We start from the raw sequence: 26,854 nt of genomic DNA on the forward strand, positions 1-26,854 counted from the left end.
TGACATTACAAGCTGAAGCAGAGTCCTCCCAGAGATGGTTGATGCATTGGCCAAATAAAAGCTATTTGTATCAGGGATGTAATACATTTAATTGCATTACAAAGTCAAATTAGGAGATTATATCTTCTTTCGTCCCTCTAAAGTTTTGTCTGGGGAGTTTCGTTTGTTGCTAAAAAGGGATTCAGATTATTAATATAGCAGAACATAGCCTACTTATAGAAATGTAAAGTTAAAGTGGAGTAATGTCTCCCTACAGCTTTCCCTCTATGTGTGTTGTAAAGCTGACGGGGGCCGGTCTCTCTGTTGTGCTAGCTAGCTAACGTCAGCTAATTCGGCCGCCGCTCTTCTCTTCACTCGTACAGCGACGGTTATCTGATAATGACGTCCCCTAAACCAGGCTTTGTCGCATTGTTGGCTTTGTTAGCACTGTTGCCCCTTTGTTTGCTCGTGGTTGTTCGCTGTTAGCATCGTTAGCTTCTAGCCTAGCTCAACCGTCGCCATGTTGAGAGCCGTGTGGAGGCAATGGTGTGCTCTGAATTTCATATTGAGCACAAATAATTACTACCTGAAAACAACACACAAATAAAAATCAAGTAACAGACAGTAAACAGTCATGTGCTGTAACACTAATTTCCTCCTCACATGTAGGCCGAACAGTTCTTGAGTAAATGATGCTTTCTCTCTTTTTAAATAATCCTCAGTGATAAAAGTCTTGTCTTGTGCTGCAGTGATGAGTCTCTTGTTTTGTGCTTCCATCTTGTGGCTTATTTAGGAACCACACCACAATATCAAACCATGTTCTGAAAATACTCATTTCCACATAACTTATTCATGAATCTCTGCAGAGTTTCGATGGGAGAATAATTGCCAGACACGCATGTGATGGAATGGTGGGACAGTCTGTCCAAGATGAACCAGCCTGAAACATCTCCACACCCTCAGGGAGTGAAGCAGAAATGTAACCGAACGAGACCCTGAGCCGACACATACTGAAGGTGAGGGGCTCAATGAGAGGATATCAGTCACATCTAGTTAACCTATCTTATAGAACATCATTTATAGTTGAGCTGATTTCACTGCCTTGATTGTTTCTCCCCCTCAAATAAGCAATGTAATACAATAAAAGTTCAAATGAAAAGATAATACAAAGTGAATTTATATCACAGATTAAGCTAATTATTTATTTTTAATTAAAGAAAAATGGGATACTGAACCTCGTCTCTGCATATTAAATTACATGTAAACGTTGATTTGCAGCCCACAAATGATATGTGGCCCAGAATTGATACTAAATCATACAAGTGAGCATCCCTACATCTCCCCCCTCTCTCTCTCCATCTCTCTGTCTCTCTCTGCCCCTCTCTCTGTCTCTCTCCCCCCCCCTCCTCTCTCTCTCTCTCTCTCTCTCGCTGTCACACTCTCTCTCCCCCTCTCTCCCCCCCCCCTCTCTCTCTCTCGCTGTCTTCACTGACAGCCGGCTATCCGGTCCGCCCTCCTCCCTGCTGCCATGGCCGAGGAGGCTGCCGGTCGGGATGCTACGACGACCGGTTCTGCTGCAGACTGCACCGAGATGGAGGACCGGGTAAGACGCTTCTGGATCACCTCTCTTTTGCAAAATAAAAATAATACGTTCTAGGATCGAGAACGAGGCCTTTATAGTCACCGCTCCTGCAAGATGGAGATAAACTCTGCAGGATGCACACACACACACACACACACACACACACCCGACACACGCAGCAACCGCAGCGATGCATGTTATCTGGTTTTTGGCCCGACATTCAGCAAGATAATTAGTGTAAACTTAAGATGAAGGGAGGATGAGCCTTATCGTTGAAGAAACAGGGAGCGAAAGGGGGAGGAGAGAGGAGGTACGTAGCGCCGCGTGCACCGCACTGCTGCCGCCGCTGCAGCGACGCACATCCTCCTGTGTGACGCGCAGAAGTGAAAGTGCAGCAGCTGGTCGGAGGAGGATGTAGGCTACCGAGGCTTATACATAGCAGGACAGAGGCCATTCTTTAACAGTTTGTGTCTCGCTCGCCTCGCGCGCGCTCCGCTGCTGCTAAAGCCAAAGAGAGATTCGAGCGCGCCTGTCAAGCCCGTGTTCTTCCGCTCTGCTGGTGACGCAACTTGGCAACAACTTGGCAGGCAAAGGTAGGATTTTTTCCTGATCAACAGAGCGTGAATGAAAACAAATAAGAAGAGCGCTTTTGTTGGGCTGATTGAGGCCATAATTAGATGAAAGTGTCCATCAGGAGACTCTGCAGAGGCACAATGCAGAGTTTTCTCCACTTATAGGCCTGTTTTCAGCAACATGGATGCTGGTTGGAAGAGAGCAACTGCAGCTGAATACTTTATGTGAGCAATTCTGGATTTTGGATAACATTATCGCACTTAAAATGTCACAAGTAGCTAGATGCTAGAGATTTAGAATGGCAGCCAAAGTATACATTTTACAAAAATCAAGTGAATCTGACAACTTGTGAAGCTGTAACCATCATTTATTGGATGTTTTTTGTGTGCAAAATTAGTATAATAATGCCACCTGTTACAGGCTGTAGTGAGGTGTGTGTGTGTGTGTGTGTGTGTGTGTGTGTGTGTGTGTGCGTGTGTGTGTGTGTGTGTGTGTGTGTGTGTGTGTGTGTGTGTGTGTGTGTGTGTGTGTGTGTGTGTGTGTGTGTTAGGTGGGTATAAGAAAGCATCCGTTCTCCTCCTGCAGGCTGGTGAACTGAACCTGTTCTTCCACATTTAGCAGGCAGAGATGTTTGTGTCATATGTTCCCTGTATAGTTCTCTTCAGTCTGTGGACTCACTCATCAGCTGCTCTTCATCCTTTTCCACTTCTCCTTTTCATTTTGTTTTCTTCTCTCAGGGGTGAGTGTTTGCTTAGATTGATTAGATTGATACAGTCAGTGGGTTCTCCAGACTTCCAGATGCATCTTAACCGGTTGTGTAAAATAATCACAACCACTAATTGACACAGAACGTGGGTGAGTTACAGTCAGTGGGTTCTCCAGACTTCCAGATGCATCTTAACCGGTTGTGTAAAATAATCACAACCACTAATTGACACAGAACGTGGGTGAGTTATGTCATTGTGTAGATGTAGGCTACAGTGCCAAAGGTGAGGCCAACCAACCAAATGCGTAATGCAAACTCTGTAATCTGCTCAATGGAAAATGAGAGATGCTGGATTAGAGGGGGGAGTTAGTTGGAGGACCCGGGGGAAACCCGTGAAAGAAGGCTGTTATTAGAGATTACTGGGCAAAGGATTGTTGTTACGACCCAAATACTTTTGTCGTCTGCAGCTCGACAAGATGCAAAGAAACCACCGGAATATCAGAGTATCAGAGAGTTGTTTCAGTGTGTTGAAGCGCCCAGAAGTGAGATTCATCTTGGACTTTGGGTTAAATGGTAAACTAGTGTCTGGTCTCTGGCTTACTTAAACTTAATGCGTGTGCAATTTCTGTCAGATTCTTCCAGTAAAGCCTTGTTTTTAAAACAAACTCAACCCGAGTGATGGAGCTACAAACTCCTGCACGGGACTACAATTTAGTCATGAGGCTAATTTTAGTTTCATTTATGGTTTCTCACCAAAATGTGCAGCGCAAACCACTGTTCTCGGAAGTGCTTGCTGATGTGTTCTCACCATCTGATGAACTGTTCTAATCAAATTACAAGCTGACAAGGTTCATTTATTGTCACTGTACAACAGGGTTGCACAACGAAACCCAACTTTATTATATGTGGAGGGTCTTTTAATATCTTTGCAGGCACCTCTTGTCACCGATGCTCTGTAGATGTGTACCAGTGATGTTAATGTTAATCAGACCCGCCTGTCCTGGGCCGTGCACATCTATGCCAGTTTGTAATGTTTCCAGTCAGGATGCTTTCTATTGCTCCTCTATAAAAGTTGACAAGAATTTACGGGAATATTGCCTCCTGATATTTCCTCATATAAAACCCTCCATTTTTGGAGGAAGAGTTCACGATTGAAAACACACATTTTCTTTTGCTCATAACTGCTTTTCAGACCTTCCGAATCCTTCATAATGTATATGCATAAGTGATGATAATACATGTACACACATTTATTTATCGTTGTCGTCCTGTGCTGTGCTTTGATATGATAGAGACGGATGAGGTCCTGAATGTCCGTGTGTCTGCAGACAGATTACGAGGACTGTTATGACCTAAAGTGTCGTCCTCTCTTCCAGCAGAAGGAGGGGAACATGAAGGCCGATCTGGAGGCGTCTCTGCCCGCTGGACAGGAGGCTTCCGCAATCCAGTGCCGAGACGTGTGCCGGTCGTACGGCAAAATGAAGGTCCTCAGCGACCTCAACCTGACTGTGCCGCAGGGACACATGTGAGTGGAGAACGGCTGTGATTTTCAGACCTTTTCCGTGGATTGATTAGACGTTTTTCTGCTTTATATATTCGTCAAACATGGCTTCAAAGTAGAATTTCTCTTTATCTGACCTTGTGCTTCGTCTAAAACTGTGTTTTTTAACCCGTCTGGTCAATTAAAACAAAGGATTATGACAGTGGACAAACGAAGCAGAGATAGAGAATCAAGGGAAGTAGAGACAAGAAGAAAAAAGATGGCAGTTTGCAGACGGCAAAAGAAGTATTTACCTCTCCCCTTTATAGCACTAAACAGGCACAAGCACTGGACTTGTCCCTCTCTTCCCAGTCAGCAGGCTTGTTCTCAGAATGCAAATGAGCTCAGCACACACCGGGTCGAGCTGAAACCAGTCCACTCGTCTGGGAAGTGATAAATGTGAACAAGTCTGTCAAAGGCGACAAGCTTTCCCACTTTGGTTGGAAATGTGCAGAATGACGACGCTGATGCCGTTTTACGGCAGGAATGCATTCAGAGGAAACGTGCAGAGTTTCTATCTTTTTATTTAAAGCAAACACAACAAGAATTTGACATTACGGCCCTTTTTGTTGTTTATCTAACAGATTGTCACATCGTGGTGTCAAACCGTCCCTTGTTTAGTTTGGTTTGACAGTAACTCACACACTCATTGTTGGGTTTGATCCTATCTGGTTATCTATCGGTATCACAGCGACAGTATCTACTTCCTTTGTTAAAAATACTGATGAGGAACTCTTTGAGCTCCTTCCATGTCTGACTGTGTGACCAGAAGCTAAAGTTGCACTTTCAGTTCACATTTTGTCACATCAGCTAATAAACCCACACGCTGTTCACCCTGAACACAGATGATAGACAAAGAAATCTGCAACTCACGATTATTTTCATTGTTGATTAATCTGTACATGATTTTCTCAATCAATCGTTTAGTTGTTCAGTCTATAAAATGTCAGAAATTATTGAACAATGTCTCCCAAAGTCCAGGACAACAGCTTCAAATGTCTTTTTGTGTTTAACAGCACAGAGGATTAAAGAAATCACAAAATATTCACTTTAAAGAAGCTGAAATCAGATTATTTTTACATAAACAAACATAAACTCTCACAGATTAACCTTTTGTGAGCCGTCTACTTTGATCTGAAATGTGTTCTGTGTTGCAGTTACGGCCTGTTGGGGCCGAGTGGTTGTGGGAAGACCACGCTGCTGAAATGCATTGTGGGAACTCTGAAAATCTCGCGGGGTCACATCTCCGTGTTGGGGAAACCGCCTGCGTACCCGGGTCACGACGTGCCGGGGAGGATGGTCGGGTACATGCCGCAGGTAATACATAATATATAATAGGTATATGTATATATATGTATATGTGTATATATATATGTATATATATGTATATGTGTATATGTGTGTATATTGACATGAGACATGTTTTCTGTAAATAGACTTCCTGCTCTTACTCTCACAGAAAGCTTTATTGTTTTGTTAAACTGGATTTAAATTCAGGTTTAATTAGAGTTGAAACATTTTAAACAGGCTTATGTTTTTAAACCTGCAGATCTCTGTTAGCATTACGTCCAGTTAGTCCGTCATTCAGCTGCACATCTGAGTGCGTTGCTCAGCGTTGCTCAGGGCCGCTCTTTAACGAGTGCGTCTCATTGCTGTCGGACTGGATACCCGATGAGGCCGATAACACACACGACACGTGTCCTCCGCTGTGTGAAGCCCTCACTCAGCATCACATTCGTCCCGGAGAGGAAGACACGTGACACCTCATCTGGTCCGCTGTTGTAGCGGGAACTTGGCTCGAGGTGTCCGGTGTGACAATGAGGAGGAATTCATTGACTTGTTTTGACTTCTTGACTCAGACAGAGAGGCAAACAATACATAATATATCATATTCATTTGTTTTCACAGAAATACGTGGAGTCATGATATTCTTAAATGCTTAAATCTCTTAAAATGGCACTAAAATAAACTGTAACACTTTATCTTATATTCAGTTAAGAAACAACTTTCAGTGACGGACGAAAGATATCAAAGTAAAGCTGCGTTACAGACACAGGACTCCAAATAATACTTGTTTTATTTCTGACAGATTCCACTGAGCTGTCACAACTTAAGTCTGAACTTAATATAGAGACGACTATCTTAAAAACAAGCTTTTCCTCCCTGATAAATCCGTCTGTGTGTGGAACAGGAGCTGGCTCTGTACAACGAGTTCACCATCAGCGACACGCTGACCTTCTTCGGCCGAATCCACGGCCTGACGGCGAAGGAAACCCGGGCGCGCATGGATTTCCTCGTAGACTTCCTGAATCTACCTCAGAAGCACAGCCTGGTCCGAAATCTCAGGTAAAAAAAAAAACACATTGTGTCGGAGAATGAAGTTTAAAAGGCGGCAGAAGAAGCTTGTTGCTTGTTGTGTTTTTAGGTCAAATGTGCTGCTGCTTTTACACCTGAAGCTGTTTCCTAAAGCTCTGTTGTTAATCAATACCCAAATGGACGTCAGTACAGTTGGTGGTACTAATATATAACTACTATCCTTTCTTTGAATGATGTAAAGAAGACGTTTTTGTGCAGCTCTTAGCAGCAGTTTGTCTTTTAGTAAAACACGAATAGATGTTAGATTCAGGTTGTTAATGAAGTGTATATCAGCAAATACAGCTGGTTTATGACGTGAGTCTACAGTCGCTTGTGGACTTTGACACCTGAATCACCAAAATGAACATGCACACACACACACACACACACACACACACACACACACACACACACACACACACTCAGACAAAGCCTCTCTCCTCCCCAGGTTCTAAACTCAGCCGCCATAAAACAACATGACTTGTCTTTTTAAGGAACCGAGCAAAAGTCCCATAACGAGACAGCGTCCCGTTTATAATAATATCAGCGTTGCTGAATATTCTCACCATAGAAACAATGTCATGTTTGCAACAGTGTTGCCAGATTTGATTGACGCCAAGAAGCTCAAACAACCCGCCCCAATTCTCATAAAATTAGAATCTCCATTTAGGATTTTTAGGGTTTTTATATCAGTCCAGCATTATTAGACACCGCAGTACTGTGATCACTTTTCACCCAAATGGTACAAAGAGTTGCCCAAAACAGTTTTCACCCACCACATCCAACAGGGGTTTGCATGCTTCTGTGTTTCCTTCACAGCTCCTTTATCTGAGGAAGCATCATAAATCTGACCGTGTGTTGCTGCATGCCGTGCAGTTTATAAGCTGTAAAGAAGTTCCTCTTTGTGCTGCAAAGTCTCTTGTAACTCTTTTACCAAAATAAAGCGCTGGTGTTTATTGTCCCACTAAAACCAATGATCATATCTGCAGAACCTCGTTTTCTGCCAACTTCCTGCTGCCGAGGTTCCCGGCAGCTCAAAGCTCAACGTATAAAAGCTCCTCTGAGAAAGATTCTCAGGTTTTATATCCTTAGTTTCACAGAGGAACACTGTTCAAAGACCAAAAACAGCCTACGATCAAGCTATACCAATGAAAAATAAAAGTATTTCTGTCTCAGCTTTTAAGTTATTTTGGAAAACGGGACTTTAGTCTTTATGTGACTCTTGCAACAGGCTGTGACTCACCGCTTGTTGAAACTCTTCTCTCTGCATATTATGAAAGACATGAAAGACACAGCGTGCAGCACATTGTCCTCATCAGTCTGTTAAAGCTTCGTATCACTGTCTTTTATCTGTAATACAGTGTAGGATCAAGCAGCTAATTCTAGTTTTTTAATAGAATATTAATAAAATAAGGCTATAAATAATATAATAAAATAAAGCCCCTTCCTCCCAACGTCTCACGCCCGGGTCCTGTTGTTTTCCTCCGTGCTGTCGGGCCGGTTCGTCCTGCAGGTTTTGTTTCTTGCTACTTTCCCTCAGAAGACAGAAGCTCAGAGTGGGAGAAGATTGACCTCGGTTCCCTTTTGACCCGTTCTGTTTTCTCTTGTGTCACAGCGGAGGTCAGAAGCGGCGGGTGTCTCTCGGAGCGGCTCTGCTTCAGAATCCAGAGCTGCTCATCCTGGACGAACCCACGGTGGGAGTGGACCCCGTTCTCAGGGCGAAGTACGTCACACACACACGATCAGAATTTATTTTTGGCTGTTCGCCAACGTACGTCGTCCTCAGAAGAGTGCAGGACGAGATCATAACAACATGTCATACGAGGTCTATTTATTCTCAGTGTGCGACACAGGGTTGCACAACGAAATGCTGCCGTCGTCCCGTTTTACGACAAGAAAATACACAAAAAAAGCAAAAGTATATTGTGTTTTTCTACTGATAAAAAACACAAGAAACTAAATGGATGAACTAGATTTACATTGATTTACAGAAGCTTGTCAGCTAGTACTGAACGCCTGTATAATCCTGACAACATGAAACACCAAAATCTAAATACACCCTCGTGATTATCGTCGAGATTATTTAGTTTCATATTTTTTCTTTTCATGTCATCTGTGACTCACATTTTGACTCACAAAGTACTGGTTGACTGGTTGATTTGAAGCAGTGACTTTGCAGTTTCATGGTCTTTATTCTAAACCGGGACTTATATGGCGTCTGGTTAAAAAAAAGAGTTTATGACGGTTGAATCAGGTCGTAAAATCCTATCACTTATCTGTAACGTGTCCCTAAAAACAAGGAAAAGACAATATTTAAGCTGTAACATCACTAATCAATAACCAGAGGAATCCTTTTTTTTATCACAGCATTGATATCATATCAATATATCTCCTGGATTTACTAGCTATGGGAATAAATATTGCTTTCCTGGTACTTCAGTTGGCTGCTCTTCAGCTGATTGTTATCTTGTTTGGGAGTTTAGGACGAGTTCAAACGAGGAAGAGTCACTAATACTTTGCCTTCCAAAACACAAACTACCGTACTGTTCATGAAGCCAGGAGAATATTCAGCGTGTCAAATGCAGTACGCCAAAAAAAAAACAGGATGTTACTGCATTCGGTCACATTTTGCAGTCTGCAAAGACAATTTTGTGGCTGTTCTTACCCACAATCCTTTGCACAGCGGCCATGTGAGCTCAAGGTGTTTCAAGGTGCAATGTTATGACGCAGCAGTAAGTCCCAATTAAAAAGCATACTGCATACAACAGTGCATACTTTGTAAGTGCAGCTGCAGTATGTTCTACAGTAGTAGTTCTACCATATAAATTACATCAGTAAATAACCCTCTGGTGAATCTAGAAGCTTCTACGTGTCTTTAAAAAGAGTCGACTAGACGTCCTCACTAGAACACGAGTCTTCCTTTAGCTTAGTGGAGGAGACGTGAAGTCATGTGACCGTAGTTATAGTCTAACGTTAGCGTTTTACTTTACACTTCAAAACATCATAAAAGTGGTTTTCATTTGTGAAGATTATCTTGATGAACACAATGTGTAAGTATCATAAAGGTTTGTTTGCCACAGAGATTATTTTCTGCAATAATCCAACGGAAGAATCTTTGTGGAGGGAACTGGTGTGATGCTAACTTCCTGTTGGACTACAAACTAAAGCATCCCTGCAGCGCTCTATGAAATAGCATGAACACTCTCCCACACTTCACAAACCGACCGTTAAACACTTCCTCATTTGCACACATTTAACACAAACAAACAATAAAAAGCCGTCCGTCGCTCACTTTATGTTACTAACTATTTTCTAATTATGTGTTCTGACAACGTGCACGTTTCTAACTTATGTTCTGGAAAATAACCTTTAGGAGAGCTTCCTGCTGCTCCAGCCTGGTTGTGTAACGGCACCACTGAGCCTCGTCAGATCAGACGGTTGGCAGGAGAACTGCTGCTGGCGAAGCCGGAGCTTTTTAGAGATCTCTTTAGGGGGAAACTTGGGGTCGGGGGCCGTTATGTAATGTGTTCTGTTTTTCTTTTCCCGGTCTCTCTGCTCTCTCTAGGATCTGGCAGCATCTGGTGGAGATTGTGAAGACGGGGAAAGTGTCCGTCATCATCACCACACACTACATCGAGGAGGCCCGGCAAGCCAACGTGGTGAGAGAGAGAGAGAGAGAGAGAGAGAGAGAGAGAGAGAGAGTACATGCATGAACACACAAAGAGAGAGAGAGAGAATGCACATAAACACACAAGAACAAATTCACGCTCACAAACTGGTGCTTCATGGTGAAACAATGAGTGCATTGATGTTTCTGCACTGTGTCGACTTGTCAAAGGAAGTTTATTCTTTATTGGCTTTGACAGGACGGAGAAAAAACATTTAATGAGAGAAAAACAAACTTCTTATAGAGTTTAAACTGAAGCTCATTTGAGTCTTTATGTCACATTTTACTGACAACAAAAGGTTTGCTTCTTTCGGTTCGTGAATCAGTTTGAAGTTGTATTATTGTCAACAAATCCTCTAAAAACAACAAATAATCCAAAGTCTATCACACATAAACAATCCTGCTGCTGTAAATACTAACCAGAGCACCAAATGTGTATTAATCCGCCGCCCAAAATAGTCCCCAACAAAATCAAGTCAAACTTTATTTGTTGGGCAGATTTACAAACATCCGAATCTCCGAACACCACAAAATACAAATGAATACGACGATAAGAACAGAAGAAAACAAGGAACAGTGAGAGAAGAATTGCAGCACAACGGATGATGACGTCATCTACGTTTCTGTAGGCTGAGCAGGTTTTATATGAATCTAAGAATCTAAACTGTTCCAGAGATTTGGGCGGTTCCCCTTCACTCGGCTCAGCATGAATCCTGTCGTTCCATACGTCCAGTTATTGTTCCTCCAGTAATCTTCTTTGTTTATTAAGTCTATAAACTTTTACATGTGTTGAATTTGTTCTGTGGATTAGTTTTCTCTTCGTTTAAAGCTGTAGTTGGCTTTCCCCTGAGAGTTAGACGGATTGATACGTCTCACAAACAGAAATGTAGAAACCGTGAGCTGTTGAGAGTCAAGCTGGCTGTTACCCACTGGAACCAGTCTTTATGCTAAGCTATGCTAATCGCCTCAAGGCTCTAACTCTTATACTGAGCGTGAAAACACGAGAGTGAAGTCTCATCTGAACTCTTGGCCAGAAAGCGAAATAAGTGTATTTCGCCAAATGTCAGTTTAACAAATGATGATATCTGAGAATCACAGAAGCTTCTGTAAATTTCACTTCTCTTTTGTTTTGTAATATGTTTTTCAAAAGCAACATTTCTGTTTGCTCCGTTCAGAAACGCTGAACAAAGAACTTTCTGTAATGTCTTCTAACGCAGCTGCTTCTAATTTCAGCTTATGCACGTCTGAAATGTTACGTAAAGTAGCTCATCTCACGGACAAATCAAGGCGCTTTTTATCCAGTTTCATTCTGAAGATGTAAAAGAGTAAAACTGATTTATTGATACTGGCCTTCTGTTAAATTGAACACCTGAAATGAGAACATAGAGACAATGAAACACCTTTAGAAAGTGGTCTTCTCTGCACATTCATGTGATGAATTAACTGTTTTAAATTGGTAATCTTACAGTTTCATGCACCGTTCACCAGATGTGATGTTTCTCTCTGCATTAGAAGAACTGAAAGTCAGTTTTGGTTTCGGAGGAGAATTAATTGTCCCGTGATGGTTTAAAATGCAGCTTAAGAGGTTTTACTCGTCTGTTAAGAGTCTAAAAAGAAGATTAAATACATGATGTTGTTTTTTTGCCTGAAGTTAAGACAAAATATTAGCTGTTGGCGACTTCAAGTGAAAATATTCTGTATATTCTATAATATTCTATATATTCTGTATCTGAGAATACCGTGCGCTGCTCAGACTCCCGCGTGAACCTGTTGACCGGTCGCTGATGCAGCTGCATGTAAACACAGAGACAGAAATCCAGTCTGACTGCTCGGCTGCAGCCTTCACTCTAATGATCGGGTTGCAGGAAGGATCACACCGAGAGCGACCGAGGTGAATCAGCTGGTTCATTCTGTCTCTGTGACAGAAACACGTTCCGTCCGTCTGCTGCAGCAGAACTTAGACTTTGATCACACAGCAACTGACGATGTGGTTTCTGATGTTTTTAGAGAGTTTGATGGGATACGTTTGACACTTTCACACACGCAGGACAGAAAGATTATTAATCAATGACCGGAGACACATTTGAGAAGCAGTTTACTTTAGTTTTTTATCTATAAAGTCCTGATATGTGAAAATGACACTCAGCTGTAAGTACTCATATCATACAGCAGAGATTACTTCATAAAATATCACATTCTATCCACATAGTGCAACAACTCTCTGATTATTTTATTTTATTAAACACTCTCCTGTTCTTTCTCCAGGTGGGTCTCATGAGGAACGGCTGTTTGCTGGCTGAAGGACCTCCAGACGCAGTCATGAAGCAGCACAGTGCGACAGTGAGTCCTCCCGAGAACCACCACGGGGCCCAGGGGGGGCCAGGGGGGGCCCAGGGGGGGCACAGGGGGGGCACAGGGGGGCTGGTAGTCAGGACGGGGGGGCCGTTCATCGGCCCACAAAGCAGGGCGATGTCTCATAAAGTAACTTATCTCGTAAACAATTCAAGGTGCTTTTTGTCCAGTTTTATTCTGAAGATGTAAAAGAGTTAGACTGATAATATTAGTACTATTATACTATTATACTAGTATATTAGTATATTAGTACTATTATACTGGTATATTAGTACTCAGTCAGCTCGTGCACACCTGAAATGAGAATGAAACACCTTTAGAAAGTGGTCTTCTCTGCACATTCATGTGATGAATTAACTGTTTTAAATTGGTAATCTTACAGTTTCATGCACCGTTCACCAGATGTGATGTTTCTCTCTGCATTAGAAGAACTGAAAGTCAGTTTTGGTTTCGGAGGAGAATTAATTGTCCCGTGATGGTTTAAAATGCAGCTTAAGAGGTTTTAAGAGTCCAGAAAAAAGACTAAATACTTGTTTTTTTTGTCATGGCCTGAAGTTAAGACAGAATATTATCTGTTAAAGTATCCCACGCTGCTTAAACATGTGAACATGTTGACCTGTTTTTACAGAATGAAACCAATAATACAAATAAAACGAAAGTTAAAGTTAGAAAATAAGAGCTGAAAGAAAGCAAACAAGCGAAACCACAGTTTAATTACAGTCCATGTTTAAGATATAGAATAAAAGGTTCTGCTGTTTTTCTGGTGGTCTGGTCCCTGTTGTTAACCCCACACGACCTTCTGCTGCAGACCCTGGAGCACGCCTTCCTGCGGCTGTGTGAGACGTCGGACCAGGTCGGCTCCAAGCGGGGGTCCAGTCCGCCGGGGGGGCCGCTGGAGAACAGCCAGTCCTTCGAGAGCGGCCGGGACGAGAGTCGGCCAATTCTGGCGGTCGGACCGGGAGCCGCACAGGAAGCCCCCACGTATTCAGGTCTGACATCTTAAGGTTCAAAACAGAAGAAATACAGATGTTTTTGCAGGGTGAAGTATGTGAATATTTGTGTGTGTGTGTGTGTGTGTGTGTGTGTGTTCAGCGGACTGGAAGGTGCGAGCCCGACACGTTCTTCCCAAGTGGCGGAACATCTCCGCCCTGATGATCAAAACATTGGTGCGGATGAAGAGAATGCCGGGGTACGTTTCCGTTAATAGTGTTTGACTTTAAGATGATATATTACACTCATGAGTAGAGCAACACACTGTCCTGTGAGAATGGATTTAACTTTGTGCACTTTGTCTTTGATTGAATGTGCAGAACGTAGCATTGGATTCTGTTGTTGGGGCAGTTGTAAATAGCATGTCTCATCTGCTGAGGCCCCTCAAAGCGTTATGTCGATGTGAATATACTGTTTCTGTTTCTCCCCTTGCGTCTGCAGCTCGCTGTGTTTCCAGTTCCTGCTGCCCGTCATCCAGGTCTCTCTGATCTGTTTGTGCATCGGAGGAGACCCGAGCGGGATCCAGGTCGCCGTGGTGAACAACGAGACCTCCCCCGCGGCCTTCAGCCACTCGCTGCTCTCCTTCCTGGACAACTCCAGCGTGCACCAGGTACACCAGCCACAGCAGGAAGCGGGGTCGAGCACCGATCAGACTGCACAGAAGTGTGTTTGTTTTGAGGCTCGCAGAGCGACTGCTGCTGTCTGAAAGGATTCATAGAAGGAAGTAACAGATGTCTCTCAAGCAAAGTTTCACTTCTGCTCACAGCAGAACAAACACCAAGACTTTCGTTTTCAAGGAAAATCAGTGAAGGGGGACGTTTGTTCCTCTGTGTGACAGCGAACCTTTCAATATTCTGTATAAAACACACACAGCTCTAGTGAAGCTGCTCAATAACATTCACTATATCATTCACTTGATATAAACACATTAAATACGGTGTTTGATTCGTGTAAATTGTTCTTTATGTATCCACAGGTGCTCTTGTCTCATGCGGAGGCCTTCGATGGGATCGATAACGGAGAGTACTGGGGCGTCATCGGCTTCGGCAAGAACTTCACCAGCTACCTGACGAAAAGGTGAGAGGAGTCGTCATTTAACACACGACTGACTTAGCTCCGCCCTCTTGTTCCAAAAAACAAGATGGCGACGGCCAAACTGCATAAAAACCTTAAGACTTGGGTGAAGGACTTTATGCTCTTTTAAAGCTGCCTGAATAGAATCAAGGACCTTAAATATAGTTCTCTGTTCCTCAGCTTTATGTCACCTGAAGGCTCTGTTGTTCTCTCTGCACCTTTGACACACATAAATCAAACCACGACAGCTCAGCATTATATCATCATGTGAGGATGAGTCAGTGCTGCAGTGTAAAGGCCACGAGTTGATGTTGTTGTGAATCACAGTTCAGTGAGTGTGTGTGTGTGTGTGTGTGTGTGTGTGTGTGTGTGTGTGTGTGTGTGTGTGTGTGTGTGTGTGTGATGCCTGGGTAGACAGTCCTGTCCTTCCTGTCCCAAACACACCTGGGCAGGTGAGATCGATCACAGGCTCATTCTTACTGAACGACAGACGTGCCCAAAGAAAACAAAAGCTGTTCAAATAATCGTATCTGTTGTTTAGTTTTGATCCTAATAGATCGGATGTGTTTTATAATATAATATAATATAATAAAAGTCTGTTTAATGTCTGTTGATTATTGTGTGGACAAGGCATGATGGGTAAGCGGTTAATGCAGACCGTAACGTGTGATGCGTTGAGGAAAATGTAATTATTATTAATAAAACAGGGAAAAAATCACTTAAAGATATAAAATACATCTCTATAAACAGTTAAAAAACTAAGTTGAGGTGTTTGTCCAAGTGGAGTTACAGCTTATCTTAGTTTCAAGTGATTTTCAACAATTTAGAAGACTTTGGGGCTTAGGAAGAGACAGTTCTGTTCGTATTGTAACATTCCCGTTTTACTTCATATTGACTGAATGTTGAATATATTTTGGGATTATGACGAAGTCTCTGATTCTACAGGATGATGCAGCGGCAGGTTTCCAGCGAGGTGGTCGACGGAGGATCGGTGCACGTCTGGCTGGACCTCACAAGTAAGATACTCACAGTTTGTTGTGTTGTTGCAGAAATGAGTCACTTTCATTATGTTTGCATTGAACAGCTGTGATCACGATTCATTGCAATAAACTCTACGGTGCAATTTAAAGACGTTTATGGATGAAGTGGTGTTCTTGCATGTGTTTTCTGTCTCATGTATTAAATTCTTCACATCCGTCTTATATTTGATAAATTAAAAGGATTAACATGTGCACGTACTAACATATTCATTTAGAAAATATACATAAACCCAGTACAGATAGAGCGCATTAAACCCAGATATCATCTATCTGACAAGCAGACGTTTATGTTCATGTTTTTGTTTAGATCGACAAATTGCTTTAATGCTGCAGAAGAAACTACATGACGCCTTTCAGGTAAATACATAAATAAATACGTTTGTTTTGTCAACTGGAGCCTCGTGAACATATTCAGATGTCGTCATTTTACTCAGAAATCAGTCGACACATCCAGCGAGTAGAAAGACGTTAAATGTGTTCAACTCCTAATGTAACACACGTGGCTTTAAGGCTCTACAGCGGCTTTGTGTCTATAATATCAATATTGTGTATTAATGTTAAAGACACTGGTTTACAAATTATTAGTGATTATTGTTTTTCTTGTCTTATATTTTTGTGTATTTTATTCCATTTTAGTTTTGTACTATTTTTAATTATCCGATTTTATTTACCTCATTGGTTTAAAGCACTTTATTTTTGAAAAGCGTTGCATTAATACATTTGTATTTATTCTTATTACCATCCTCACACTAAATATGTTTGAGCAGTGTAGTGTTTATATATATGTATTGTTTAACTCGTCGAGTCTTCTATTCGCAGACTTTTGTGGAGAATAAATTGGGAAGTTTGTCGTACCTCGTCGCTCTGCCAATAAAGGTAATACAAATATATAGTATATATATATATATATATATATATATATATATATATATATATACTATATTTAGCTTTAACTGTTTGTGTGTTTCTGCTACATTCTTTATAATAAGAGTGAATTTGAATCCTTTGTTTCTGTCAGTTTGAGGAGCCGGTCTACGGCAGCCTGAACACAGACTTCACTACGTTCGTGACCCCCGGAGCTGTTCTCAGGTCAGTGCTGAACAACGTTATATTCATGAAGCAGCAAGACAACCTGCCATTTAACTTCCCGCTCTTCTTCCTCTCCCTCCTCCTCCTCTAGTATCACCTTCTACCTGGCCGTGGGTCTGACAGCTCTCTCCTTCGTCCTGGAGAGGAAGGAGGGGCTTCTGGACAGGTGCTGGGTCGCAGGTGAGAGGTCAAAGGTCACACTGCTCCTGCAGAGCGACGCAGACACAAACGATGTGTCCCGTGTACATTTACTAAACCTACTAAATGAGATTTAGATTAAACTTTATTGTCATTGCACAGAGTACACTTTCTTAGACAAGTGCAAAAAACACTAACATACAGAATACAATATATAATTAATATAATGAGAATTAAAGAGTAAGGGGTATGAATGCACTAAATATATACAGTGCAAGCATAAGATGCATACAGTGTGAACATAGTAGGCAGTGCAGGTACAAGTATAGAATATATAGTGCAGAGTTTAATAAGATGTCATGTACAGAAAACTATTTTCCTTCACTGCAATGTGAAAAACACTTTTGTGGACAAAACACCAAAATAATTTGTGGATATCGATGAAAAAGCTCCACGAAGATCAACGAAGAGAAACAAAACAATACATTCTGTTTGGTGCATGTGTTGCATCATTACCTGTTACATATATTTTAGATAAATCTAGGAAAGAAAATGTACATATACACACACATATATATATATATATATATATATAACAGTAACCTAAGACAATTAGTACATACATACATAAATAATGTGTACAGCTAGTTTATAGTATAGAATTGTTCATTTTTGCATCAGTTGATTCCCTTCTAAACAAACGAGTCGTGATCCTTTTCGTCCTTTAAATGTCACTTCTTCCTTTTTAAATACACATCTGAGCTTTCTAGAAGGGAAGTCATTTAACATGCAGCTGAATATTGACATCTTCACTGAATAGAAGACAGACTTCCTCTAACAGTGCGTATTATTTTAGTCTGTTTGGATCTTTTTGGGGAGACGATGCTCAATAATGTTGCTTATTTGTCGGTGATGATGATGAATCCGATCAACGTGCCTCTTGAGTGTAACTTGAGATGTGACCACTAGGGGGAGTCAGCTGATCAGAGCAGAATGTGAAGTTTACCAGCAAACACTGAGACGGTTGTTTTGGTTATTTCTATTCTTGAATTATTGATTTCACAGCTTTAAAAGGATTAAAAACGTTTGTAGTTATTAAATGTAGACTTGGCTTGTGTGTCTGTCTTGCAGGCGTGAGCTCTCTGGAGACGATGCTGGCTCACCTCTTCTCTCAGCTGTTTGTCATCAGCGTCCAGATCATCCTGCTGCTGCTCTTCATCCTGCTCGTCTTCAAGGTTCGTCCTCAAACAAACACGCGTCAGATAAGATGAAACTTCATGGATTGAACCAGCAGAAAAAATAAGAAAGTAAAAATACAGAATCAATAAAAAAAAAACAATCGAAAGCTTGAATAATTGTTTGCTTGTATAAACAAAGCTGATTGTTCACAGACTCGTTCTACATGTGTGTGTTTGTCCGATCACTCCTCTGTGTGGTCGTAATGCCGATAAGTGTTTGAATATCCAACATCGTACGCAGTGACCCACAAAACGTAATCACGTTCATAAAGGAGGATCGCTCGGATGACATAACTTACCGTATTTTTTCAGAGAGAAAGCAAAGAAAAGGAAAAGAAAGTACTTGTACACCGGGGGAACAAAGTATTGTAGTCTTTTCAAAACGTGACGTTACGATCCTACAACTCCCATGAGCACCTTTGCACACCGATGACTCTTTCCACTGGTGCATTCTTCCGTCTATTGTCTCGACAATTAGAACAATAGAACCCTAACAGCAGTAACGATGAGGCGTGAATCAAACAGAGACAAGAAACCTTTTTATTTCCCACTTTGCTCTAAACACAAAGCACAGTGTGAGAAAGCCACACGAGGTTTCACACATTTAAGGAAAAACTAAATACAATCACAGACGCATTCTTCACTGCGTTTCTAAAACGATCTGCTTTGTGGAGAGTTTGACACATTGAAGGTTAATGTGCCACAAATGCAGCAGATCATCATTATCCTGCAGAACGTAATTACGTCAATAATAATAATTCACTTTAACCATCAAGCAGAGCTTTTCCTTTAGGAGAGGGAACGTGGAGTCAATGTTCCCCCCGAGGGTCAGCGGGCTGCAGGTTCACTGTGAACACGAGGGATTCAGCTCCTCGTCCATTCTCTACACACATGTGAGCGAATCAATACAGGAAGAAGCACGAAGACAAGACACGATGGATAGCATGTGTGTGTGTGTGTGCGTGTGTGCGTGTGTGTGTGTGTGTGTGTGTGTGTGTGTGTGTGTGTGTGTGTGTGTGTGTGTGTGTGTGTGTGTGTGTGTGGGTGTGTGTGCGCGTGTTAATTAAGGTGCAGGAGTCCACAGAGACCACCGCGGCATAAATCACTTCCTGCGTTGGCCGTTTCCAGGGATCGCCACGACAACAGCCCTTGATTGCTGTGGCAACCGAGCAGTCATGTGGACTGGATGTCTATTTTTGCTCGTTGTCAGGGGAGACGGATAGTGTCTTAACTAACACACACACACACACACACGCACACACACACACACACACATGGTTTCTACACCTTGAACCTTGGGGGACTTTTCGCTGTTGTTATCTGATTCTGAGTCGTTCCGCCGTCCTGTCGGAGTGATTTACACGTAAAGTCAAGCAGCGGTGACATTTCTTTTGTAGTTTTTTGACGTGTGTTTGGCTGAAGAACAGTGCAGTACATCAGAGAGTGTGTGTGTGTCTCCCTCTCAATGCTTATTCACTGCTTTAGCATTGCACTCACGATGGATAGTTTAAAAAACAAAAAGGATTCAATTCGAAGCAGCAGCAACAGAGAAATTATCTTTTTGCATTGCACGCATTTTTACTTCCTTGTTAAATCCTGGCGCCTACATTACCCACAATGCAACCTGACGTTCGGGGTTTGTTATGCTAGTAGCTTCTATTGCTTTGAGCCTCCAGCCTGCAGCAGAGAAACGAGGAGCGGACTGCAGAGGTCGCACTTCTTTCTAAATCCACTCCATTTCAAACTTGTAGCCCCAGCTGACCCTGACTCAAGTGACATCACTTAAGGCAACTTATCGGACGACAAACACCTCAATCTGGAGCACGAAAAGCGCTTATTTAATTTATTTATTGGTGCAAAGTACGCGAAACGGAGGCGTTGACATACAATAAGAATACATAGAGATGAAACGAGACCGTACAAAATACAAAATGTTATTTTAATGGACATGGAAAATATAAAAACATGTACAAGATGAAGGCTTGTGTTTGCTATAGAATATATACAAAATGGTTTTTATATTGTATGTTTTTTATATGTGGTCATTTAAATTTTGTGCACGTAAAATAATGGATATCACTCTGCAAAATGCTGTTTTCTCCTGATTTTAATTAAGCTTATCTCACAGGTCCACTGCAGCTTTGTGGCTGAAAATAGCCTCTTACCTTAACTTTCCTCTCTCTTCTTCCTCCATCTCTCTCTCTCTCTCTCTCTCTCTCTCTCTCTCTATCTCTCTCTCTCTCTCTCTCTCTCCAGCTGCCTAATGAAGGCTCCTTGGTGCTGGTCATCGTCCTCATCGTGCTGCAGGGCATCACCGGCATCTCGTTCGGCCTCGTCATCTCAGCCGCCATCGACGACGAGCAGAGCGCCAACCAGGCCGCCCTGGGAATCTTCTACCCCAACCTCATCCTCTGCGGTGTGTGTGTGTGTGTGTGTGTGTGTGTGTGTGTGTGTGTGACTGTTATACTGTCCATCCTTCTGTGAAACCAGCTGCTCTCTTCTCTCTGAAAGTGATAAAGAAATAGTTTGCCGTTGAGGTTCAAAGTGTTTTAGTAGCTGCTGTGGGACTTTGCATCGTATCGCACTTCTCTTCCCTTCCTGCTTCGTTCTCATCACAACCGGGCAAAAAACGAGAGAAACCAGAGCTCGTTTAAATGCTTTATGAGGTTCATTATAATGACAGAACATCCAGATATGGACGCTGTACTTTAACAGCAGCTTGTTCCACTCCCCGTCCTGTACTTTAGGTATCATCTGGCCGGTGGAGTGTATCCCGTATCCTCTCCGCTACGTCAGCATGGCTCTTCCTCAGACCTACGCCTCCGAAGCCCTCCGCTGTATCATGTACAGAGGTAATGCACACGCACACGTTACACAACACTCACCGTTACGCCGCCGTCTGGCGTGTCGTTGGCTCAGATTGTTATAAACAACGTAGCCAGTCGTCTAAATCATTCATCAGCTCTGGATCCTGTAACTTCCTGGGATGTAATGTATAGTGGTTTCGCTCCATCTTCCAGTCTTTCCTCCCTCTCTCTCGACCTCACCGTCTCCGGACAATAAAGACCCAACGACAGTTGGAGCTCCCTCCTCGTTACATGATACACGCACAGGAAGTCAGAGGAGCCGTTTCCTGTTTGAAAGCCTCATCGTAGAGGTGGAAGACGAGACACAAGTGTTAGAATTCAATTTGGGGGGATGAGCATGAACGTTTTCTTTTCTTTGCAACTGCATCCTGCAGAATTCACTGATTGGATTCACCTGAACCCGGGAACAAAATGGGACCTGCAGCAGACATTGTGGTCACATGTTGCATCTAAATACACGTGGAAAACGGCTGTTTCCCCCCTGTTTTCCAGTCTTTATGCTAAGCTAAGCTAACTTGTTGCTACAGAGTTCTTGTACGACTTGACTCCTAACATGTCCAGCTTTGGTTTCCTGCATCCTAACAAGTTAAATATAAAGCTCCGTCTCTCCCAACAGGTTGGGGTCTGTCTCGGATGATGGTGTGGCGAGGCTTCGCCGTCACGCTGGGCTGGAACACGTTCTTCCTCGTCCTGGCCACGGTCATCTTGAAGCTGAGGTCGTGATGGGCCTCTCCAGCCTTCTTCGGCGTTTTGGAGACGGAGCCGCCGGGCGGAGCCCCCGGCGACTCACCTGGGCCTCCTGTCTGGGGGACGAGCGGCCAAAGCAAACGGTCGCTTTGGCCCCCGCGCAAGTGAAATTTCAAAATGCTGCACGTAAAAGTGCAGAAGACAGGAGATGCACATGCACAACGTGAGAGGATATTCTAGATGCTTCACGTCAAGTGAGGTTTTTGTTTCACTTCTATGTGCAGCTTGTTGGAACCTTTCACCCTCAGAATTGCACCAACTCAGGGTCGCGTTTTTTCATGTGTTTGCCCTCGCTCTCAATGCTAGCAGAGAGACTCAAGGGTGAATAAACTGAGTACAACTGTAGGACGAATGTTCTTTGTCCGCACAGTGTTTGTCTGCTTTATATTCGCATCATAGAGAAGCTGTATGTAAATGAGTCTCAGCACAAAACACGTTTTTGTCCACAAGAAAATGTGAAATTATATTTTATTTTGTATCCGTTCGCTTCACAAGCAGAAAACTTGAAGAGAAGATTGTTGTTGCTTCACGTCGTGGGAACCCGGAATGTGCTGATCGCTTCATATTGTCAGAGAACTTCTCACCCGTTCAGGCTTCCCACAGCGATGGTATCGTCTCTCTTAACGTGTGTCCTGTGTGGTGTGTGTGTGACAGGAAGTGGTAACTCTTCGTTATCGGGTGCTCGGTAGCAAAACCGTCGTTTTCAGTTCAGATTGATGATGTTCTCCATAACTCGTGTTCTGTGCCTGCAGCTCCTGTGTGAGAACAGAAGTGGTTTGAAGTTGGTGATTGGAAAGAATTGGTACTGTATTATTTTCTTAACTTTTATTTTTTATTTTTCATTATTACCACTATTTGCTGGACAGAGCGGAGGCTGCTCTTCTCGCAGGTGATGCTCTATGTTCTGTTTTCTCACACAAACGTTTAAACGGCTCGTACTTGTGTTCCTGACCGTTCCACCGACAGAAACACAACAAAGCACACAGCAGGACGTCTGTTCAGGATTCAGCGTGTCACGGAGACGCGGTGGTGTCAGCACAGTGGACGCAAAATCCAGAAATGAGGAATAACGTACACTCCTGAAAATAAAGGTGCTAACCAGAACCATATCGGGTTCTTTGGCTTGCTTTCGTTGGAGAACCCCTTTAAAGAGGTCCTTACCACAAACCATTTCAGCTGGTTCTACCTAGAACCCGACATAAAGGCGTATAGAGCCATCTGTGAGAGGTTCCAACCAGAACCACGTTACTTCTGTGCTGTAATGGTTCCACCCAGAACCCCCTATGAGAGATTATGCAGGGACATCTTCTATGGTGTAATGGTTCCACTTAGAACCTTATATGAGTTTCCACAGAGACACCTTCTATGGTGTGATGGTTTCACAGAACCCGCTATAATAGGTTCTAGAGAGAAACCTTCTATTATGTAATGGTTCTACCCAGAACCCTCTCTGGGGGTTCTATCTAGAATCTTTCCACTTTCTAAGGGTGCTAACAAAACCCCACCCAGAGGGAGGGGGGGGGGGGGGGGGGGTCTATGGGTGTTCCCCACGCTTCCAACAATCCTTGGAAAGACTATTTGTATGAAAACGGTTCTAAATGGAACCCGTAGTCTCACAAAGAACCCTTGAAAAAACTATTTCTCCAAAAAAGGTTTCTGGGTAGAACCTCAGCCCTTCAGGAAGAACTCGTCTGGAACCTTTATTTCTCAGAGTGATGTTGGATTTTAGTTCGGAGTCACTTCAGTGAAGAACCAGAAGAAACAAACGACTTGATTTTTACTTCCTGCATTAAATACCTCTTTAGGGTACTTTGACTTTATAATATGTTTTTTTTTACAACATCATTTAGTTTTTAAAACAGAACCTTTAGATCCGTTTTTAGATCATAAATAATGTAGTCTGATAATCTAGAGATAAATATTTCAAATAAACATGAAACATGTTAAAATACTTGGTGGTAGAATCAGAATGTTTGTCTCTAAATCAATGAGCTCTCTGACATTCTGCCTTTAAAGGAATACTTCCACATTTTGGAAAATACGCACATTTGCTCTCTTGCCAAGAATTAGATGAGAAGTTTCAATTCCACCCTCATGTTTGTACCCTAAACATGAGGCTTCACCTAGCAGCCAGTTAGCTTAGCATAAAGACTGGAAACAGGGGGAAACAACTAGCCTGGTTGTTCTAAAGCGAGTAAGTGTATTTCCCAAAGCTTAGACGGACCCACGGGAATGGAAAGGCAGCAGACTCAGCATCACAATCTCATAAAGATCTATAAACGTTTGCATCCATCTGGACGCATGCCGAACACATCGGAACATGTTAATATAACGGAAGCTGGAGGACTTAAACACTGACACCAGCATGCGTTTCAATGTGTTGTGAATGTTTCTTCTGCCGATTTTGCCGGTTATGTTAATGTACCGAAGAGTTTATGTTTCCTTTAGCAGGATAAACAATGACTCTGACTGAGTCCTGATTGGTTTTGGTTGGTGACGTTGTGTTTACAGTATGCTGAGTGTAAAGCTAGATGTTAAATCTTTAGGAGACTGTGAATCTGCTGTGCGTTCATCAGTGTTCCTGTCGCACATTTTAAGGGATATTTGTGTTCTTGTTTGGTAGAAATAGGAAAGCTAAACTGTGAGGACGTTTATCGATATATCTCTGAGAGTCAAAGCTGGATTTATTTGTGCCCAACTCGACTCCCCATCACATAATAATATACTACGCTTTTCATTCTTTTTTAATTGGGTTTTAAATCTCTGTAACATCGTCATGTGGTGATTTTTTTTGTTATAATGTGCTTGAAAATCTACAAAACCAACTAACCATGATGTAAAAAGCAAAATGTCCTGTATAACTGATTTTAAAGATTTACATGAACTGCAAATATTCTACTGATACAATATTTAAAATGATTAAACTATTCCACCCTTATAGATGACTGAGGATGGCCTCTCTGTGTGACTCATGTCGACTGGCTTTTGAAGAAGGCTTTGAATGGAAATGTGATTATCAAGCTGTGGTTGTATTGAGGGTCACTGTCAATGCAACCTGATCAGACCACAGCCACACAGCACTGGTGTGTTCAACGATACCAACGGGTTTCTACTCTGAATGTTTGAGGCTTCAAGGTGAACACAAGTCTTAAAATAATTATGTAGATACGAAAAGTAATGCACAGAAATCTGTATGTGTAACGCAAATAACGGACTTTCAGCCTGCATACTGCTGCTCATTAAACGAGACGCCAGCGTCGACTTTACTTAAAGGGACAGTGTGTAGTTGTTGGTGATATCTAGTGATGGGGTTGCAGATTGCAACCAAGGGATCACCCCTCCCGCATTTTTAAAGAGTATAAAACCGTGATTACACCGTTAACACCGTGGTCACTCAGAGGACATCCATACCATAGTAACGCTACTTTAGGAGAAACGGAGGTCAGACAGCGGCTGGCGGTAACACGATTTTGCAGTCTGCAGGTCACATTACCTCAGTTTCACAAGCATGTTGGAGAATGATGGCGACCTTATGTCAAAACCTGAAAGGCTCTCATAGAGCCAGTGTTTGGTTTGTCCGTTCCGGGCTGTTGTAGAAACATGGAGGCGCAACCAGCGGTTCTGCCGAGTGAAGCCGATGCTGAAGTGTTTTAGCACATGCATTGCATTCTCTCTAGTGTCCACCAGGGGGCGACTCTGGTTGTACAGAAGTCTATGAGAAAATGACTCTACTTCTCTCTTGATTTATTACCTCAGTAAACATTGTAGACATGAGTTTATGGTCTCAATCTCTAGTTTCAAGTCTTCTTCAATACAGCGTGATGTTCATTTAGTAAATGATGGTCCATTTAGAGCAGGGTATGCTTTAGGGCGGGGCTACACGGTGATTGACAGGTCTCATAGTGTCTCTACGTCACTGCTCTACGTCACTCCTCAGTCCAGATATGGTCACTTCTGTTCATTGTTTGCGATGGCCGTAATCCAAGATGGCGACGGCGAAATTGTCGAACTCAAGGCTTAAAATCAACAGTCTACAAACCAACGGGTGACATCACGACGACTACGTCCACTTCTTATATACAGTCTGTAGGTTCAACGTGGAGGACTCTGTGAAGAAGACCCCCTCCCTTTGAGTAACGCCATTTCTGTAGTTTTAACCCAAAACGTTGCATGTAGGTCTATCTGCAGGTGTACAGAACTACATTACACACACTCGAAATAGTCACCGTTCGGTTCAGGTTTAGACACCAAAACGACTTGGTTAGGTTGAGGATACGTTCATGGTTTTGGGTAAAGATAAGTATGTTAATCATGGCTGAAAGTGGGCGTGTCTAACCTGCATACAGACACCTCTCAAACACTGACTCATCTGCTGCGTAACTTCTGTACTTAATTAACGCAACTTTTTAACCAAAACCACAATCATTCCTTTAAACCTAACAAAGTCGTTTTGTTGCATAACCATTGTTGCTGGGCATTAAAAAACGTTGTGACTTGTGCTCTGCTTTAACCCGACTGTCTCTCCCTCACAGCGAGTGTAAAGCACCTCCTGTGTTGTGACACGTGTGCTCCGCGATAGCAGACGCGCTTCGGTGAAGTCTCTTTTCTCTCCGTGTTTATTTTGAGAGAATAAACCTGGTTTGAGAAATCCCCCTTTTGTCTCGTTTTGTTCTGCACTTCCTTCAGAGCGCTGCCAGATTTCATTCTCAATACCAAAAGAACAAAATCCCCCACAATCCCCGTGGTTGAGTCAAAGACACCCTCCGGCTGTGGACGACCGATTCATTCAATGACATCATGCTCGCTTGCATCACTGTGTTGCTTGTTACCAAGGTGATGGTGATGACCCCGATGTCTTCAATCTAGATCCTCACCGTTGACTGTTTGAACTTTGTGTGTGTGCGTGCGTGTGTGTGT

At 42.6% G+C, this 26,854-nt stretch overlaps 1 protein-coding gene across 1 annotated transcript; it reads left to right on the forward strand.

Annotated features, from left to right (window-relative positions):
* Window positions 1-1,507: 1,507 nt before the first annotated feature.
* On the forward strand, window positions 1,508-24,861 carry abch1 (ATP-binding cassette, sub-family H, member 1; the record flags this gene model as incomplete). Its single annotated transcript, XM_079169419.1, has 20 exons — window positions 1,508-1,582; window positions 4,217-4,365; window positions 5,538-5,697; window positions 6,572-6,726; window positions 8,351-8,458; window positions 10,301-10,394; window positions 12,668-12,742; window positions 13,563-13,743; window positions 13,847-13,943; window positions 14,186-14,354; window positions 14,721-14,821; window positions 15,764-15,834; window positions 16,166-16,215; window positions 16,678-16,734; window positions 16,877-16,947; window positions 17,039-17,127; window positions 18,217-18,320; window positions 20,580-20,739; window positions 21,071-21,175; window positions 21,807-24,861. 20 exons carry the CDS (start codon window positions 1,508-1,510, stop codon window positions 21,911-21,913), a joined length of 2,178 nt encoding a protein of 725 aa, XP_079025545.1. The 3' UTR covers window positions 21,914-24,861.
* Between the last annotated feature and the right edge of the window lie 1,993 nt (window positions 24,862-26,854).

This window comes from Pholis gunnellus, assembly GCF_910591455.1.
Source record: "Pholis gunnellus genome assembly, chromosome: 11".
Classification (NCBI taxonomy): Eukaryota; Metazoa; Chordata; class Actinopteri; order Perciformes; family Pholidae; genus Pholis; species Pholis gunnellus.